This window comes from Chiloscyllium plagiosum, unplaced genomic scaffold, assembly GCF_037043375.1.
Source record: "Chiloscyllium plagiosum isolate Xiang-an unplaced genomic scaffold, Cpla_swu_hap1 HiC_scaffold_6, whole genome shotgun sequence".
Taxonomy (NCBI): Eukaryota; Metazoa; Chordata; class Chondrichthyes; order Orectolobiformes; family Hemiscylliidae; genus Chiloscyllium; species Chiloscyllium plagiosum.
In genome coordinates this window covers 76,175,381-76,194,423 of record NW_028270144.1, presented here as the reverse complement: position 1 = coordinate 76,194,423, position 19,043 = coordinate 76,175,381, and the positions used below count along the sequence as shown (strand labels likewise).

At 40.8% G+C, this 19,043-nt stretch overlaps 1 protein-coding gene across 1 annotated transcript in view; it reads right to left on the bottom strand.

Annotated features, from left to right (window-relative positions):
• Nucleotides 1-19,043, bottom strand: part of LOC122551056 (high-affinity choline transporter 1-like) — a 232,317-nt gene that overhangs the window by 51,579 nt on the left and 161,695 nt on the right. The window contains exon 3 of the mRNA XM_043692699.2: nucleotides 7,630-7,785. Coding sequence (XP_043548634.1) covers nucleotides 7,630-7,785 — 156 coding nt within the window. The remainder of the gene's footprint in view (nucleotides 1-7,629; nucleotides 7,786-19,043) is intronic.

Sequence of the window (19,043 nt, the reverse complement as noted above, 5' to 3'; positions counted from 1 at the left end):
TGCAGTTATTGAATCTGGAGGCTGGATCAGGCCAGGTAAGGGTGGAATGGGCCTACCAGGTTGCAATACGCGGGACCGGCTCGAACCAGCGCCCCCGCCCGGTCCTGTTCCGGCTGCAGAGCTATAAGGTGAGGCAGATGCTCTTGGAAGCCTCCAGAAATCTTGGGAAAGATCCCCAAGCCATGACTTATAAAGGATCCAAGATTATGTTATTTCAGGACTTTTCCCCAGATTTGATCTGAAAGAGGAAGGCGTTTGATGAAGCGAAGAAGCGTTTAAGGGATTTAAACATTCAATACTCCTTGCGCTACCTGGCTATACTACGCTTCAGCCATAAAGGGTCCGTGTACAACTTCGGATCACCGGAGAAGGCCAGGGAACTTTTGGACTCTCTTAGACAAATTATAAGAGTTAATCAATGTTGTTTTGACCTACCCCGACCCCGGTTTACCCCCTTTTTTTTCCTTTCATTACCTTACTGTTTAATATTATCTCCGAGGGGGTGGGAAGAAGGGTTTATTTATTCATCCTTTACTTAGCGATTTTCTTTCCCCCTTTTTTAAAAAATTTATATATATAGGCCAGGGGGTCTAGTTAATGTAGATGGGGGAAGGTGGCTACCTTATCTTATTTTATCTTTGTCCTTGGGAGCGGGGTTGTTTTCCCCTGTTATTTTGTATTAATATATTTAATTATTATTTGCTGAGACTGTAATTTTATAGTCATATATGTTCATATATGGTAGTAACATTACCAAATATATACAGGTGTTGGTGTGGGGGTGGGGGATAGGATACTCACTGTTAGTTTTATTTCAGTAGTATATTTGAATTTTCTTTATCCTATCGTGGGGTGCCTGGGTCAAGGGTGGGGCACTTGTTGGGAGAGGTTATGATGGGTTTTTTTGGAAAGGAAGTGATGCCCCCTGGGAATAAGGGGGAAGATCTCCATTTAAATACGTTTTATACTTTTTTTTACTGTTTAGAAATAGTTTTTTTTATTATATTGATCTGAATGTACTAAAGAGCTTTTATTTTTGTGAATTTTATATGCTCTATGCTCGGGATGTTTTGGATAAATACGGGTTTTGTCGTGATCTGATGTTAACACATTCCGAGCATGTATATCACTGCTCAATTTATGTGTTATCCATTGGATTTTTTTTCTCTTGAATAATGTAGAATTTTAATGATACACTCTAGTTAGTTGTAAGTTAGACGAGTAGTTAGTTGAGTTTCGTCTTTTTTTATCTCTTGATATTTCTGTTTTCTTGTTTGATAGATTTTGGTTATCATTTATTTAAGATTTAACTGTATGTCAATGTTTATAGTTGTTTTTTTTTTAAGTTTTCTTTGTAAACTTGTAAAAACATCTTAAATTTTCAATACAAGTATCTATAAAAAAAGATGCCATCAGTGTGCATTGCTGGCTTGACATCATCACTTACTTTGGAGCTCATCATCCCAATATACTTCCAGTTAACCTCACATACTCAACATTTGTTCAGAAACAGAGAAAACCATCCCACTCACCCAGGCCACTGCCCACTTCTGCACCCTGTAACATACACCATTTAAGAGGACAAGTAGCCAATGCAGATGAGTTGCCAGTTGATTTTGCCTTGCTTTTGCTATGATTCTACAAGGGTTTGGTGTTTTCTACAGTTATTTTAAGAGATAAAAGGTTAAGAATAAGTGATGAAGCAGATGATAAAATAACTTTTGCTGACTTCAAGGCTCCTGCAAAAACTAATTGCTCCCAGTTGCTATGTGCAATGGTAAGCATTCCACTTGGAATACAGCATAACTTAGGAAATAAGCAGGATGGTAGAACAGATCTCTCAGGAGGAGGAGTTACCTCTATAGAATACTCATGGAGCATTTCCCTACCCGATCCTCAGTGTGGAACATCATATAAGACATCTGCACTTTAACAGAGCTGTCCAGACAGAAACCTGCCACTGCCCGCAAACCAAATCACAACTTCAACCTCCATTGTGCAACTATTGCATGGATGTGGAGCTGACGAGAGCAAAAAAATCTTTCATGAGATGTAAGCTTTGCTATCAGTGGTTTCCCCTCACTAAGTACCTTTGAGAAGTTGATGAGCCAAGTGCTTGAAGCACTACTGTCCATCTAGTACAGTTGTGTTGTGAGGATATGGGTTTCAGGATTTTGACCTATTGACAGTGAAGGAGCAGTGATATAGTTCCAAGTCAGGATAATGTGTGGCTTAGAGAAAACTTGCAGGTTGTGGTGTTCCCATGCTGCCCTTATCCTTCTAGCTGCCAGAAGTTGCAGATTTGCAAGGTGCTGTTGAAAGAACTTTAATGAATAGTTGCAGTAGTTGTAGATTGTATATTCCTCTGCCACTGTGCAGGGATTGGTGGAGGGATTTTTAACATGTGGATGGTGTTCCCAACAAATGTTCCATTTTGTACTGGATGTGAAGCTTCAGGAGAATGTTGTTGAAGCTGCTCTCCCATTTGGGTAAATAGAGAGTACTCCATCTTTCTCCTGTCACGTGACTTGTAGTTGGTGGACAGGCAGTGTGGATGGTTGAAGAATCTCGAGCCTCTAGTCTGCCTATGCAGTATGTATTTATATGGATATTGATGGGAGGCATTCAGTAATGATAGGGCCATTGAATGTCAGGGGAGGTGGTTAGATGCCCTCTCATTAGAAATCATCATTGCCTGGCACTTGTGGAGCACAAATATCCATGACATTTATCAGCCAAAGACTGAATATTATCTAGGTCTTGCTGCATTGGGATATGGACTGCTTCAGTATCTGAGGAGTCACAGATGTTGCTGAACATAGCTGCATCAGTGAAGACCTCCACTTCTGATTTTATGATAAAGGGAAGGTCATTAATGACACAAATCAGAACTAGGACATTACCTGAGGATCTCCTGTTGAAATGTCTAGTGGCTGAAATAATTGTCTTCCTACAACCACACCCACCTTTGTTTGTTCTAGGTATGACCAACCAACGTAGACATCTCCTCCAATTCCCATTGTCTTCACTTTTGTAGGGATCCCTGATGCCTCAAATGTCAAGAACAATTGCTGTCACTACCTCTCTGGAATTCATTTCAGTGTTTCTGAAGTCAAGTGCCAACTGTCCCAGTCGGAATCCAAATTGAGCATCCGTGGCCCAGTTAATGCTGAAACAACTTGACTTGAAAGCAACTTTGATTACACTTTCCACCATTTTATTGCTTACTGGAAATAAAGTACCAGTGGTCCCGGGTCAATTACCTCAGTTAGTTAATCTGCTGGTTTGCATTGTAGAGTGACATGGGTTCGCATCTTGTACTAGCTGAACTAGCGTCAAGGTCAATCATTCTCAACTTCTCCCCTCACCTGTGGCATGGTGACCCTCAGGTTAAACCACCATCAGTTGTCTCTCTCTAACAAGAGAACAGTCCTCTGACACAACGAAGGCTTCCCTTTGTCGGGTGGTATTGAATCCCCTAGAAATTGTCCTGTTGTTTAATTCAAAGACTGCTTTTCCTCTTTTCTGGGTTTTCATGCCCTCTTTATCTAAACTGTAAACATAACATCCATAGATTTTTCTTCTACAAATTCAAATGTCACACTTTTTCTATACTATCTATTTTTTGTAGCATCTCAACATGTTGATTCCACAGTCTTTGTTTTCTCCTATAATATACTAATTTATAAGTTTACTGGCACCTATTTATTACTTCATGAATTATCACATCACCTGAATTCTTTTCAACAATAGATTTCCATTCACCTCACTTATAAGTTTAAAAAAGATTCTGCTGTTAGAATTGATGAAAATACTGTGCTTCATGTCTGTAGGTTGTAAAAGTGTTGGTGAAAGATTCCATGTCGTACCAAATTGGTTCATTCCCCTATGCAAGAATCAGTTGGTCACACTCTCACCACTTCAATCAGAAAGTGGAAGATTTAAATCCGTCTACAGGAATTAAGCATATATAATTTGATATACTTAGAATATGAGATTCCATTGTTCCACTGTCAGAGATGCGTTCATTCAAATGGGTGGTACTTTGTTGACCGGGCCTATTCTATCTCTTTGGTAATCCTAGTTCCCTATTTTATTCCCCATAGCTTTTTATTTTGTTTATTTCCCTTCAGGTATTTATCCAACTCTCTTTTAAGTTTGGGAGAAGATTTGTAGCTCGGGTGCTCGTTGTTGTGGTTCTGTTCGCCGAGCTGGGAATTTGTGTTGCAGACGTTTCATCCCCTGTCTCGGTGACATCCTCAGTGTTTGGGACCCTCCTGTGAAGCGCCTCTGTGATGTTTCCTCCGGCATTTATAGTGATTTGTATCTGCTGCTTCCGCTGCAGTGGCCGGTATATTGGGTCCAGGTCGATGTGCTTATTGATTGAATCTGTGGATGAGTGCCATGCCTCTAGGAATTCCCTGGCTGTTCTCTGTTTGGCTTGTCCTATAATAGTAGTGTTGTCCCAGTCGAACAGTGTTGCTTCTCATCTGAGTGTGTGGCTACTAAGGATAGCTGGTCGTGTCGTTTCGTGGCTAGTTGGTGTTCATGGATGCGGATCGTTAGCTGTCTTCCTGTTTGTCCTATGTAGTGTTTTGTGCAGTCTTTGCATGGGACTTTGTACACTACATTGGTTTTGCTCATGCTGGGTATTGGGTCCTTCGTCCTGCTGAATTGTTGTCTGAGAGTGGCTGTTGGTTTGTGTGCTGCTATGAGTCCTAGTGGTCGCAGTAGTCTGGCTGTCAGTTCAGAAATGTTTTTGATGTATGGTAGTGTGGCTAGTCCTTTGGATTGCGGCATGTCCTCGTTTCGTTGTCTTTCCCTTCGGCATTTGTTGATGAAATTGCGCAGGTATCCGTTTTTGGCGAATACGTTGTATAGGTGTTCTTCTTCCTCTTTTTGCAGTTCTGGTGTACTGCAGTGTGTTGTGGCCCTTTTGAACAGTGTCTTGATGCAACTTCGTTTGTGTGTGTTGGGGTGATTGCTTTCGTAGTTTAGGACTTGGTCTGTGTGTGTGGCATTCCTGTATACCTTTGTGGTGAATTCTCCATCAGGTGTTCTCTGTACCATCACGTCTAGGAATGGGAGTTGGTTGTCCTTTTCTTCCTCTCTCGTGAATCGGATTCCTGTAAGTGTGGCGTTGATGATCTGGTGTGTGTTCTCTATTTCTGTGTTTTTAATGATTACAAAAGATGTCATCTACATATCTGACCCAGAGTTTGGGTTGAATTTGCAGTAAGACTGTTTGTTCTAACCTTTGCATTACCGCTTCTGCTATGAGTCCAGAGATGGGTGTGCCGTTGATTTGTTCTTATATTTGGCTGTTGAATGTGAAGTGTGTTGTGAGGCACAGGTCCAGTAGTTTGAGTATGCCGTCTTTGTTGATAGGTTCCCGGTCTTGTTGTCTGTTCTGTATGTCCAGCAGGTTGGCTATTGTTTCTCTGGCTAGGGTTTTGTCGATAGAGGTGAACAGTGCCATTACATCGAATGAGATCATAGTTTCTTCCTTGTCTAGGTGTATATTTCTGATGATGTCCAAGAATTCCTGTGTTGATTGTATAGAGTGTCTGGATCCACTGATCAGGTGTTTCAGTTTCTGCTGTAGTTCTTTAGCCAATTTGTGTGATGGTGTCCCTGGTAGTGATACTATGGTCTGAGTGGGATGTCTGGTTTGTGCACTTTCGGTAGTCCATAGAATCTGGGGGTGTTGTTGCTTTCAGGTTTCATTCTCTGTAGGTCAAACCTGGTTATCTGTCCATTTTTTTGTAGGTTCCTCAGTGTGTTGTTTATCCTATTGGTGAGCTGTGGGGTGGGGTCAAACTCCCTCTTTTGGTAGGTGTTGGTATCTGCAAGTAATTGTTGCGCTTTTTGGATGTACTCTGCTTTGTCCAGGATGACCGTCATTCTGCCTTTGTCTGCTGGTAGTATGATTATGTTCTTATCGTTTCTTAGAGCTTTTAGTGCCTCCCTCTCCTTGGTGTTGAGGTTATGTGTTTGTCTTTTCCTTGTTATCAGGGATACGATACTTTGTCTCACTGTTTGTTGTGTCTCTTCTGTCAGTCCATTGTTTCTGAGTGTGCATTCTAGTGCTGCTAGGAAGTCTGCTGTCTTGGCGTCCCTGTGGTTGTAGTTGAGTCCCTTGGCCAGTATTGTTCTTTCTGTGTCTGTGAGCTGTCTGTGGGAGAGGTTTCTAACCCGCGAATGTGTTGTGGTGTCCTCTCTGTTGTGTGTTAGTTTGGCCATTTTTTCTTTTAGTATCATACCCCTGATAACAAGGAAAAGACAAATACATAACCTCAACACCAAGGAGAGGGAAGCACTAAAAGCATTAAGAAACGATAAGAACATAATCATACTACCAGCAAAGGCAGAATGACGGCCATTTGCCTATACAACGTATTCGCCAAAAATGGATACCCGTGCAATTTCATCAACAGATGCCGAAGGGAAAGACAACGGAATGAGGACATGCCACAACCAAAAGGACTAGCCACACTACCATACATCAAAAACATTTCTGAACTGACAGCCAGATTACTGCGACCACTAGGACTCATAACAGCACACAAACCAACAGCCACTCTCAGACAACAATTCAGCAGTACGAAGGACCCAATACCCAGCATGAGCAAAACCAATGTAGTGTACAAAATCCCATGCAAAGACTGCACAAAACACTACATAGGACAAACAGGAAGACAGCTAACGATCCGCATCCATGAATACCAACTAGCCATGAAACGACACGACCAGCTATCCTTAGTAGCCACACACGCAGATGACAAGCAACATGAGTTCGACTGGGACAACATTACTATTATAGGACAAGCCAAACAAAGAATAGCCAGGGAATTCCTAGAGGCATGGCACTCATCCACAGATTCAATCAATAAGCACATCGACCTGGACCCAATATACCGGCCACTGCAGCGGATAGCTGGAACTGACAACCGGAAGCGGCAGATACAAATCACTATAAATGCCGGAGGAAACATCACAGAAGCGCTTCACAGGAGGGTCCCAAACACTGAGGATGTCACCTAGACAGGGGATGAAACGTCTGCAACACAAATTCCCAGCTCGGCGAACGGAACCACAACAATTCTCTTTTATTATCTAGTCAGCATCCACCAGACTTTTTGGAAGCCCATCCTGGATCTAAATGACCGTGCAAGAAAGGTCACCTCTGATTCTTCTGAATACTCTTAAACTTGTCTTGAGGTTTCTTCGATTGGAAGCAGTTGCTTCTTATCAGAAATTGCTCACAACTTTGAACACATACCAAATCTACTGTTAACCACCTCTCCTCAAAGGAGACATACCAGCTCTGAACTGTTGAGGGTGTTTAGGTTGGTTGTGCTTGCTAGGAATACTAATAAGAGGATCAGGGACATAAATCAGTGTCCAGTTTTCATGTAGCAGAATTTTTACCCCAAGATAATTATATTGTAAATGTTGAGGCTGAACTCAAGTCCCAACTTGTATGAGGAGTAGAATCTCACCAACATGGGCTGCAGTATTCTGCTGTCTGTTTCAAAACTAAACAAACAGCCTTCTTTAGAACTATATCTTCATTACTTACAGCATATAATTAAGAAAAGTTTTAGAATTAATGCCATATTTTCTCACCAAGAGCAGACAGAACAGATGCTGACCAAAAGAGCTCTCCCATGACAGCAGGGATGAACATCAGGCCACCTATCCTTCCACCATAGGTTTCCTGAAAGGGGTCCAACATAGTCACATACCTTCTTGAACGCATTGTTTTAGCGAAAAACAAACCGCCTGTAAAAATGTTATTAAAGAACCAATTTGTTATATACCATTCCTTTATTTAAATTGGCAATACTATAGTGTAAAAATATTTGTGATGTAAACTGCTATGAAATAAATAAAATATTGCATTAGCTATGGTACGATACAACTGGTCATGCTGCTGACACTTGGATCTAATCCAAGGAAAGCAAAGTAGGAGAAAAAAAATTGTGGGAGGATACAAAGATTTTGCAAATGGATTAGAGATAAATTCAATGAATTTGCGATAAGTTAGTTGATGGAGTATAAAATTGGACAATGTGAGGTGATCTTATTGAAACTTAGGTTTCTGAAGAGGCTCAGTAGGGTAGATACTGAGAAGATATTTTCTGTCATGAGAAAATCTAGAATTATGGGGCAGAATCTAAAAGATAAACAGTCTCACATTTAGTAGTTGATGAGGAAGTTATTAGTCCTTGGCATTCTCTTACACAGAGAACAGTATGGGTTAGGTCATTGAATATATTCATATCAAAGTTGGACAGATTTTAATGACCAAGAGAGTCACTGGCAACAGGGAGCCGGCAGAAATATTGAGTGAATGTCATTGTCAGGTCAGTCATGTTGAATGGTGGATCAGGTTAGATGAGCATAATGGACTATTTGTGTTCTATATCTAAGGATCTTATGATGTGACACTGCAGCCATACTGAAAAATAAAACAATGTTCTGTGGCTCTGTCAGGACTGATTAGCTGAAATTTCCTACATAAAACAGGAATGATCCTTCTTTGAGTTTGGAATGTTTTATGTAGCAAGTGAGGGAGAATGGCAAATTTTATCCAATGTCTATAACAATTAGAAAAGATTTAAATTGAAATTTGGTATATGATGCTTTAAATTGTCATGTGATGGTATAATACCTTACATAAAAACTCATACTTAAAATTAACTGTTTCATATAAAAGCATGACATACTGTATTGTTGTTTTACTCAGTAACAGTATTCATTTCTATATGTCTCATTTTTCAAAAAGGGCATTAAAATATAACCTTAGAATACCAGAAATGTTTTATAGCATCTAAAGGTCATGCTGCTGCAAAAGAACAAACATACTGCCAATGTAATATGTTGGAGAACAAGGATCATATTTTAAGATATTTGACTGACATATCATAAATCATAGAATTTATATTAAAATACTGCTGTCTTAAATTTCATTACAAGAGATTAAATTTACAGAACACATCTATTTTGGGAATGCCAATCAAGTTTAATTGAAACATTAGTCTCAGGACTGATTTTCAATCTCAATATATTCTTGAGATAGTTAAGTTTTTTCACCCTTGTATTCTAGTAAACATTAACAATGTTTGTTGGAGCATGACCAGTTGAGTTTAGATGCCAGGGCATGACACCTAAGAATGAATTAGTAGTTTGAACTGGCAGCTAACCTGACCAACCTTCTAACAGTGAAAAGCAAAGGAAGATTAAACTACAACTGATTTTTGCTTTTTACCTAACTGAAACAAAAGGGAGAACTTGCAGTAATCTATAATGCCAATCAAATGTAAAGGGTAAGTACTCACATTGCAAGCTGTGTGCTGATTAATTTCAGAATATGGTGGTCACCAAGCTAATAAAGTAACAATAGCTATTAAAAGGGTATTGTGGCATAATTTATTATGTGTCATTGAGGAGTATTATGAAATGGATACAATTTTACTAAAAACTTTTCATTATTTGTTCGTGTGATGTGGGAATCATATCTAGCCAGAGGAAATGATGGTGAGTTATCTTCTGATCAGCTGCAGTTCATGAAGTGTCTGTACATAGTGCTGTTAGGAAGGAATCCCCCACCCCCAGGATTTTAATCCAATCAAAACAAAAGAATGGGGATATATTTCCAAGTCACAATGGTATCGGTTATCTTATTCTGTTTTCAGATTAAAATGAAGTAATGCCATCTCTGCATACAGTACCACATTATGACTGGGTTTGTGCAAACATCTGCCCTCTTTCTAGCTGGACTGTCCATGAGTCCATGATTAACTAATCATACTATGGTGCCAGCTCCTCTTTCAGCACTGCCATGGCTTACTTTCCCTCTATAATGGGTCATCACAGTGTCCACTGGCTAGGTTGCTGAAACAAAAGGCACTGCCAAACAACCATTCCAACCTGCCTTTATTAAACAAACAAACAAAAGAATGAATAGTTTGCTTTTATGCAAAAGAAATGGTTTGAAGGTAGAAGATAGGGGTTGCTTTTCAGACTGGAGGCCTGTGACCAGCAGTGTACCAAAAGGATTGATATTGGGTCCACTGCTTTTTGTCATTTATATAAATGATTTGGATGTGAATATAGGAGGTATGTTTAGTAAGTTTGTGAATAAGACCAAAATTGATGACATAGTGGACACTGAAGAAGATTATCTCAGAGTACAACAAGACTTTAATTAACTGAGTCAATGCGTTGAGGAGTGGCAGATGAAGTGTAATTTGTACAAATTGTGACAATGCTGTGGCTTTCAAGAGGTTATGTTGTCCTGGTTATTTTGAAAAGACATTGTAAGGCTGAGATGCCAAGCTGGCTACTGAATTCCACTTGTTTGGCCCGGAGGATTTGTTTCTAAAGTTGGAACAATGGAAGCAGCTTGGGTGTGGCCAGCCCTCACAGACCAGGCTTTCTAGCTTCTTTTTTAGGTTTAACTTTAGGCAGAAGCTATTGGGGTCTCAAAAGAGTTGGGATCTTCAATAAATGTCTCTTGCCTGCTACTTTGTCTGAAGTTTCTCTTGATACTTTTTCCTCCTGGATTGGAGAACTGCATGTGAGAATTTGTGTCTGATTTTCCTTTTAGCCAAGCAATGTATTTTTGATATATCATTATATAGGAACAATTAATTAGTAATAGTTTTTGAATCTACCATTCAGTTAAGTTTCCAATTAAGTTAATATTCTAAATTCCTCTTTCTTTGGTTGTATTTTAACTACAGTGTTTTACTAAATTGTAGTTTGCTTAATGTCGAATAGTTTGACCAGTCACATTACAGCTGAACACTTCTGTTATGAACTCAGCCAGACCACTCAAAACAGTCTTAAGCAGGCAGCCCAGACCATAAATTTGCAATTTGTTTCAGTAAGTGTACAGTGAAAATTAAGCGGAGTAAGATAGCAAGGTTGATGACTACATTTTAAAACAGACAACAATTTATTCACAAAATTACACAATGAAACACTAAGAACAGAATAAAGAACCCCTACAGAACTCAGTCTATCCAATCTACACTTAATTATGCTGTTCTGAACATATACAACAGTCCCAATGAAGAAACTCTCTTTAAACCCCAGCATAAATGGAATACACGCTTAAAGGTTGAAGTTGAAGGGTAGAAACAAGAGAGAGTTTCCACACTGCTCACTGCTGAACTCCTCACCAGTTCAAGACTGAACTAAACTGCTAGGCTAGAGAGCTGACCACACCCTTTCCATTATACAAGTCACTTCTAAAACATGTCCACTTTGGCCTGAAGTCTCATCTGTTCACATATAAACAAAAGGCCTCTCGAAGTCCTTTTCACCTCTGTACCAAACCCCATCTGATCAGAGCCCGGCTCAGTTTATTACCCCTCTGAAAAAAAATCAAGGACAGAGTAACCTTGAGCCAAGGAACAGCTTTTAGATAAAACAAAAGGACTAGCTTTGTGACACCTCCCCGCTTAATAGAAATGAACTATCAATACCAAAAGATGGCCTCATTTTTAACCCAGCAAAACCCAGTTGGTAGTCTAAACACACATATACACTATACTAACTATAAACATGCAAACGTGCACAACCAAATGAAAATTCAGACCGCGATATACTCACCACTGAATGCCTCCTTGTCTTATTTGAGTCTCGATATTGCATTAGCAAACATGGTTTCGCGACCTGCCACATGCATAATTGTCAAATTGAATGGCTGTAACAACAAGCTGCATCTAAACAGTCTGGCATTTTTGTTCTTAAATGTTTCCACAAATATCAATGGGTTGTGATCAGTGTATACAATTGTCTCAGATGCATTGCTGGTAATATAAACACTGAAATGTTGGAAGACCAACGCCAACTTAAAGTCTCTTACTCCACCATTGAATATTTCTGTTGATAAACTATCAACTTCCTGGAAAAACACCCAGTGAGTCTTTCTATTCCCTTGTCATCCTCCTGCAGGACCACCGCACCAAAACCCACATCACTGGCATCGATATCCACCTTGAAAGGCTTTGTGTAATCCGGTGCGGCTAATACTGGGGCAGTGGTTAACACAATTTTTAGGCCGTCAAAAACAGTCCACTGTCCACTGAAACCTCTTGCCCTTTTATAGCAATTCAGTGAGTGGAGCAGCCACACTGCTAAAGTTCGGCACAAGTTTCCAGTAAAATCCATTCAACCCCACAAACCATAGTACTGCTTTTTACGCCAAGTGTGGGAAATTCCCCAATTACTTTTGTTTTCACATCCTATGGGGCCATTTGTCCATCTCCAATAACATGGCCCAGGAAGGTGACTTGCGCTTTATCAAATTCACTTTTAGCAATGTTTACCATCAAGCCTGCCTTCCGAAGTCAATCGAACAAATCCAATAAATGCTGTAAATGTTCCTTCCATGAGTGACAAAAATCACCAGGTCATCAATATACATCACACAATTGGGTAATCTGGCAATAACCTTATTAGTCAGTCTCTGAAATGTGGCTGGAGCGTTCTTCATACCAAATGGCATGACTTTGAACTGATATAGCCCATTTGCTGTTACAAAAGCCGAAATTGCCTTTGCTCTCTCTGACAGAGGTACTTGCCAGTAGCCTCTGAGAAAGTCCAACTCAGAAATGTAAGTTTCTTGTCCCACATTTCAAAACAGACCTCCAACCATAGAATTGGATATGCATTAGTCTTTGTAATGGCGTTGATTTTGCAATAGCCCACACATAACCCGTTGAGTACCATCTGGCTTTAGCACCATGACTATGGGGTGAGCTCTAGTCACTGTAACTCACTTCAATTATGCCATCTAGGAGCATGATCTCTATCTCTTTCTGAACCTGTGCTAACGTTAGAGGGTTATGCCGATAAGGATGTTGCTTATTTGGAACAGCATCTCCTATCTCTACATCATGCACAATAGGTTAGTATTTCCCAGTTTATTTCCACATATCTCCCCATGTGATAGTAATAACTCTTCTAGGTCATTGCGATTTTTTTGTGGAAGGTAACTCAATAATTTATCCCAATTTTTGACAACTTCCTCATTGTCCAATTTGATGTGAGGAATGTTCAATTCAGAATCCTCCGAATTTGGTTCTTCTTCCTGTGCTGTAATCATTAACACCATCTCCTCTTGCTTTCCTTCCCTATCAAAATACTTTTTGAGCATTAGATTACATTACAGTGTGGAAACAGGCTCTTCGGCCCAACAAGTCCACACCGACCCGCCGAAACCCACCCATACCCCTACATTTACCCCTTACCTAACACTACGGGCAATTTAGTATAGCCAATTCACCTGGCCCTACACATCCTTGGACTGTGGGAGGAAACCGGAGCACCCGGAGGAAACCCACGCAGACACGGGGAGAACGTGCAAACTCCACACAGTCAGTCGCCTGAGGCGGGAATTGAACCCGGGTCTCTGGCGCTGTGAGGCAGCAGTGCTAACCACTGTGCCACCGTGCCGCCCACGAGCATATGTACATGACATGCTCTGTGAGATTTCTTCCTGCCTGGAGTCCTTATCAAATAGTTCACCTCACTCAATTTCTTCTCAATTTGAAACGGTCCACTAAACCTTGCTTTTATAGGCTCACCTGTCACTGAAAGTAACACCAATACCTTATCTCCAATTGCAAAATTGTGAATTTGTGATTTTGTATCCACTTCCTGTTTCATTGTATGCTATGATACTTTTAACTGTAGTCTAGCCAACTCTCCAGCTCTATTTAATCATTCTATAAAATTTGACACATAGTCCAAATGGTGGTCTCTGAATTCTGACTTATTAATTTTTCCTTAATCAATTTTAGTGGTCCTCTTACCTTATGCCCAAAAATTAATTCAAATGGACTGAATTGGGTCAATTAATTTGGTGCACCTCTGATCGCAAAGAGTACAAATGAAACTCCCTTGTCCCAATCATCTCGATAACCCTGACCATAAGCCCTCAACATGGTCTTCAGTGTTTGATGCCATCTCTTTTGCGCTGTCTGCAATTACGAATGGTACGCAATAGATTTGGATTGCTTTATTACCAAGTTAACCATAACCTCCTTGAATAGTTTTGATGTGAAGTTAGATCCTTAATCTGACTGGATCTCTATCAACAGTCTGTATCTAGTAAAAAATTTAAGTAATTCTTCTCCAACCCATTTAGCTGTGATGTTGCATAATGGGATTCGTCTGGAAATCTAGTTGACACGTCCATTATTGATAATAAATACTTATTCCCACTTTTTGTTTGAGATAGGGGACCTACACAGTCAATCAAGACTCTTGTGAAAGATTCCAAAAATGCTGGAATAGATGTTAAAGTTGCAGGTTATATTACTGATTAGATTAGATTCCCTCCAGTGTGGAAACAGGTCCTTCGGCCCAGCAAGTCTGCACCGACCCTCCGAAGAGTAACCTACCAAGACCCATTTCCCTCTGACTAATGCACCTAACACTACGGGCAATTTAGCATGGCCAATTCACCTGACCTGCACATCTTTGGACTGTGGGAGGATACCGGAGCAAACACACGCAGACATAGGGAGAATGTGCAAACTCCACACAGACAATCGTCCAAGGCTGGAATTGAACCTGGGTCCCTGGCACTGTGAGGCAGTAGTGCTAACCACTGAGCCACCATGCTCCCAACTGCCTGTGGCTCTCCGATTAGCTGACATGTATGACACGTCTGGCAAAATTCAACTGCATCCTTGTATAGTCCAGGCTAGTAAAAATGTCTTTGTATTTTAACTTGTGTTTCCTCACCCCTAAATGACCTCCAAATGATAGCTCATGAGCCATTCATAGCACCTCCTTTTTATACCGTACTGGCAAAACAATTTGATGACTCTTTACCCATTTTTATAGACAATAGACAATAGACAATAGGTGCAGGAGTAGGCCATTCTGCCCTTTGAGCCTGCACCGCAATTCAATATGATCATGGCTGAACATTCCTAATCAGTATCCTGTTCCTGCCTTATCTCCATAACCCTTGATTCCTCTATCTTTGAGAGCTCTATCCAACTCTTTCTTAAATGAATCCAGAGACTGGGCCTCCACTACCCTCTGGAGCAGAGCATTCCACACAGCCACCACTCTCTGGGTGAAGAAGTTTCTCCTCATCTCTGTCCTAAATGGTCTACCCCGTATTTTTAAGCTATGTCCTCTGGTTCGGCACTCACCCATCAGCGGAAACATGTTTCCTGCTGCCAGAATATCCAATCCTTTCATAATCTTATACGTCTCAATCAGATCCCCTCTCAGTCTTCTAAACTCAAGGGTATACAAGCCCAGTCACTTCAGTCTTTCAGTGTAAGGTAATCCCGCCATTCCAGGAATTGACCTCGTGAACCTACGCTGCACTCCCTCAATAGCCAGAATGTCTTTCCTCAAATTTGGAGACCAGAACTGCACGCAGTACTCCAGGTGTGGTCTCACCAGGGCCCTGTACAGCTGCAGAAGCACCTCTTTGCTTCTATACTCAATTCCTCTTGTTATGAAGGCCAGCATGCTATTAGCCTTCTTCACTACCTGCTGTACCTGCATGCTTGCCTCCATTGACTGGTGTACAAGAATACCCTGATCTCTCTGTACTGCCCCTTTACCTAAATTGATTCCATTGAGGTAGTAATCTGCCTTCCTGTTCTTGCCACCAAAGTGGATAACCATACATTTATCCACATTAAACTGCATCTGCCATGCATCTGCCCACTCACCTAACTTGTCCAGGTCACCCTGTAATCTCCTAACAGCCTCATCACATTTCACCCTGCCACCCAGCTTTGTATCATCAGCAAATTTGCTAATGTTATTGCTGATACCATCTTCTATATCATTAACATATATTGTAAAAAGCTGCAGCACGGATCCCTGTGGTACCCCACTGGTCACTGCCTGCCATTCCGAAATGGAGCCATTTATCACTACCCTTTGTTTCCTATCAGCCAACCGATTTTCAATCCAATCTAGTACTTTGCCCCCAATACCATGCACCCTAATTTTACTCACTAACCTCCTGTGTGGGACTTTATCAAAAGCTTTCTGAAAGTCCAGGTACACTACATCTACTGGATCTCCCTCGTCCATCTTCAGAGTTACATCCTCAAAAAATTCAAGAAGATTAGTCAAGCATGATTTTCCCTTCATAAATCCATGCTGACTCTGTCCTTTCCTGTTACTACTATCCAGATGTGCCGTAATTTCATCCTTTATAATAGACTCCAGCACCTTTCCCACCACTGAGGTCAGACTAACTGGTCTAAAATTTCCTGCTTTCTCTCTCCCACCTTTCTTAAAAAGTGGTATAACATTAGCCACCCTCCAATCCTCAGGAACTGACCCCAAATCTATTGAACTCTGGAAAATAATCACCAACGCATCCACGATCTCCCAAGCCACCTCCTTCAGTACCCTGGGATGCAGACCATCAGGCCCCGGGGACTTATCAACCTTCAGACCTAACAGTCTCTCCAACACCAAATCCTGGCAAATATAAATTCCCTTAAGTTCAGGTCCTTCAGCCACTGTTACCTCAGGGAGATTGCTTGTGTCTTCCCCAGTGAATACAGATCTGAAATACCCATTTAATTCCTCTGCCATTTCTTTGTTCCCCGTAATATATTCCCTTGTTTCTGTCTTCAAGGGCCCAATTTTAGTCCTAACCATTTTTTTGCCTTGCACATACCTAAAAAGCTTTTACTATCCTCCTTTATATTATTGGCCAATTTACCTTCGTACCTCATTTTTCCTCTGCGTATTTCCTTCTTAGTAATCCTCTGTTGCTCTTTAAAAGCTTCCCAGTCCTCAGTTTTCCCACTTATCTTTGCTATGTTATACTTTTTCTCTTTTAACTTTATATGTTTCTTAACTTCCCTCGTCAGCCACGGCCGCCCATGCCTCCTCCTGGGATCTTTCTTCCTTTTAGGAATGAACTGATCCTGCAACTTCTGCATTATACACAGAAATATCCGCCATTGTTCCTCCACGGTCATCCCTGCTAAGGTATTGCACGATTGAACTTTGGCCAGCTCCTCCCTCATAGCTCCATAGTTCCCTTTATTCAACAGAAGTACTGTCACTTCTGACTGTACCCTCTCCCTCTCAAATTGCAGATTGAAGCTTAATGTATTATGGTCACTACTTCCCAATGGCTCTTCACTTCGAGGTCTCTGACCAATTCTGGTTCATTAAACAATACCAGATCCAGAATTGCCTTCTCCCTGGTCGGCTCCAGCACCAGCTGTTCTAAGAATCCATCTCTGAGGCACTCTACAAAGTCTCTTTCTTTTCATCTGCTTGAATGTGTGATGGTCTCTATTTCCTCATTAAGACATAATTCGTTAAGTAGTAACACACAGGAATGCATTCACTTGCTTTCTCTGTAAATGCCCTTTGATATAACTATTGAAGTTCTCATCTTTCTGCTGTAATTTAATCAGCTTAGCAGAGCTAAAGACACTTGTATGATTACCTATTTGCTCCTTCTCTGTTCCACTCGTCTGCTCAAAAAGGGTCTTGGATAATGCTACGTCAGCTTCCTTATCTGTGCCTTTTGATCTCTCCTGTTTCAACTTGTGCCTCTGTGATCTTCTGATCACACAATCAGGGAAAATTCCTCGATAAACATTCTTCATATCTTCAGTTGCCTACATCCCCACTGGCTTTTCAACTAGAGTAGGCAGCACACTTACTGGTGAATCAGCTATATCATTTGCAAGGACAAATTGTATTCCTGGGGCTGAGAGTTTGTCCAGTATTCCTACCACAAATTCTCCACTCTTCTCTGGATTTTCAAACCTCACTTTACATAACTGGGCACTTTTTGTTTCACCATTAATTCCTGCTACCAATACCTTTTCTGGCAATAGTCCCTCAGGAGCACATATCTCCTCATCCTTCAACATTAAGGACTTAATATTGTAACCACCTTACCTATTACTCCTGGCCTATGTGCATAACATTACCATTGCATATATATTTTTTAAGCAGATCTGGTACTTGCTCCTTAATTAACCTCTGATAATCTTGTAGACTGTGAGGCACTTGTCTAACTTCCCTTGTACTTTTTATTACTAGTACAACAAAACTTCCAGATTTGTCTGGTTTTCCTACATCTGGCTTTATCCTAGCCCACCAACCCTGTGATTTTGTGTGGCCCACTTTATTACAATGAAAACACTGGAGCTTTTTAAAACTTCTTTGTCCCCCTCAACAGTTTCTTTTTTACCCTGTGGTAAGTTATCCTTATGATCTTCACTGAGATCTACCTTTCCCTTCCCAAGTGAGGATTTCTCTTTGCCCCAGTTTCCATCCCTCAAGGACTGAAATTGAGTCTGGAAGCCAAACCATGTTTTATGGACCAGCTCATAATCATCAGCCACTTCAGCTGCTAACCTTGGTGTTTTAACTCTCTGCTCATCCACATGAGTTCACACTACTTCAGGCAGTGAGTTTTTGAATTCCTCCAAAATAATTACCTAAGGCCATCATAGTTTGCTCGATTTTTAAAGCTCTTATCCATCTATCGCAATTACTCTGTTTGATACTTTCGAACTCAATATAGGTTTGACCAGGGTCCCTCCTTAGATTCCTGAAATGTTGTCGATGGGCTTCTGGTACAAGCTCATATGCACTTAAAATGGCGTTTTTCACCTCCTCATTCACCCCAGATACCTCCTCTGATAGTGATGCAAATACCTCACTCGCCCTACCTGCACATTTTGTTTGAGTCAACAAAAGCCACATTGCCACTGGCCACTGCATTTGTTTAGTCACCTTTTCAAATGAGATGAAAATGACTTCCACATCGTCCTCATCAAATTTAGGCAATGCTTGAACATACTTAAACAGTTTCCCACTAGACGTCTGAGGCTTGCTCATCCTCACATTCTTCCTCACTAAGCCTACCCTCAGCCTTTAAAGCTGACTTTCCTTTTTAAGAGTCAGTTTTTGAAGTTCAAAAGCTCTCTTTTTCCTTCTTTGCTGTCTCTTTTGCCATCTCCCGCTGTTCTCTTTTTTTCTCTCTGTTCTGCTTTTAG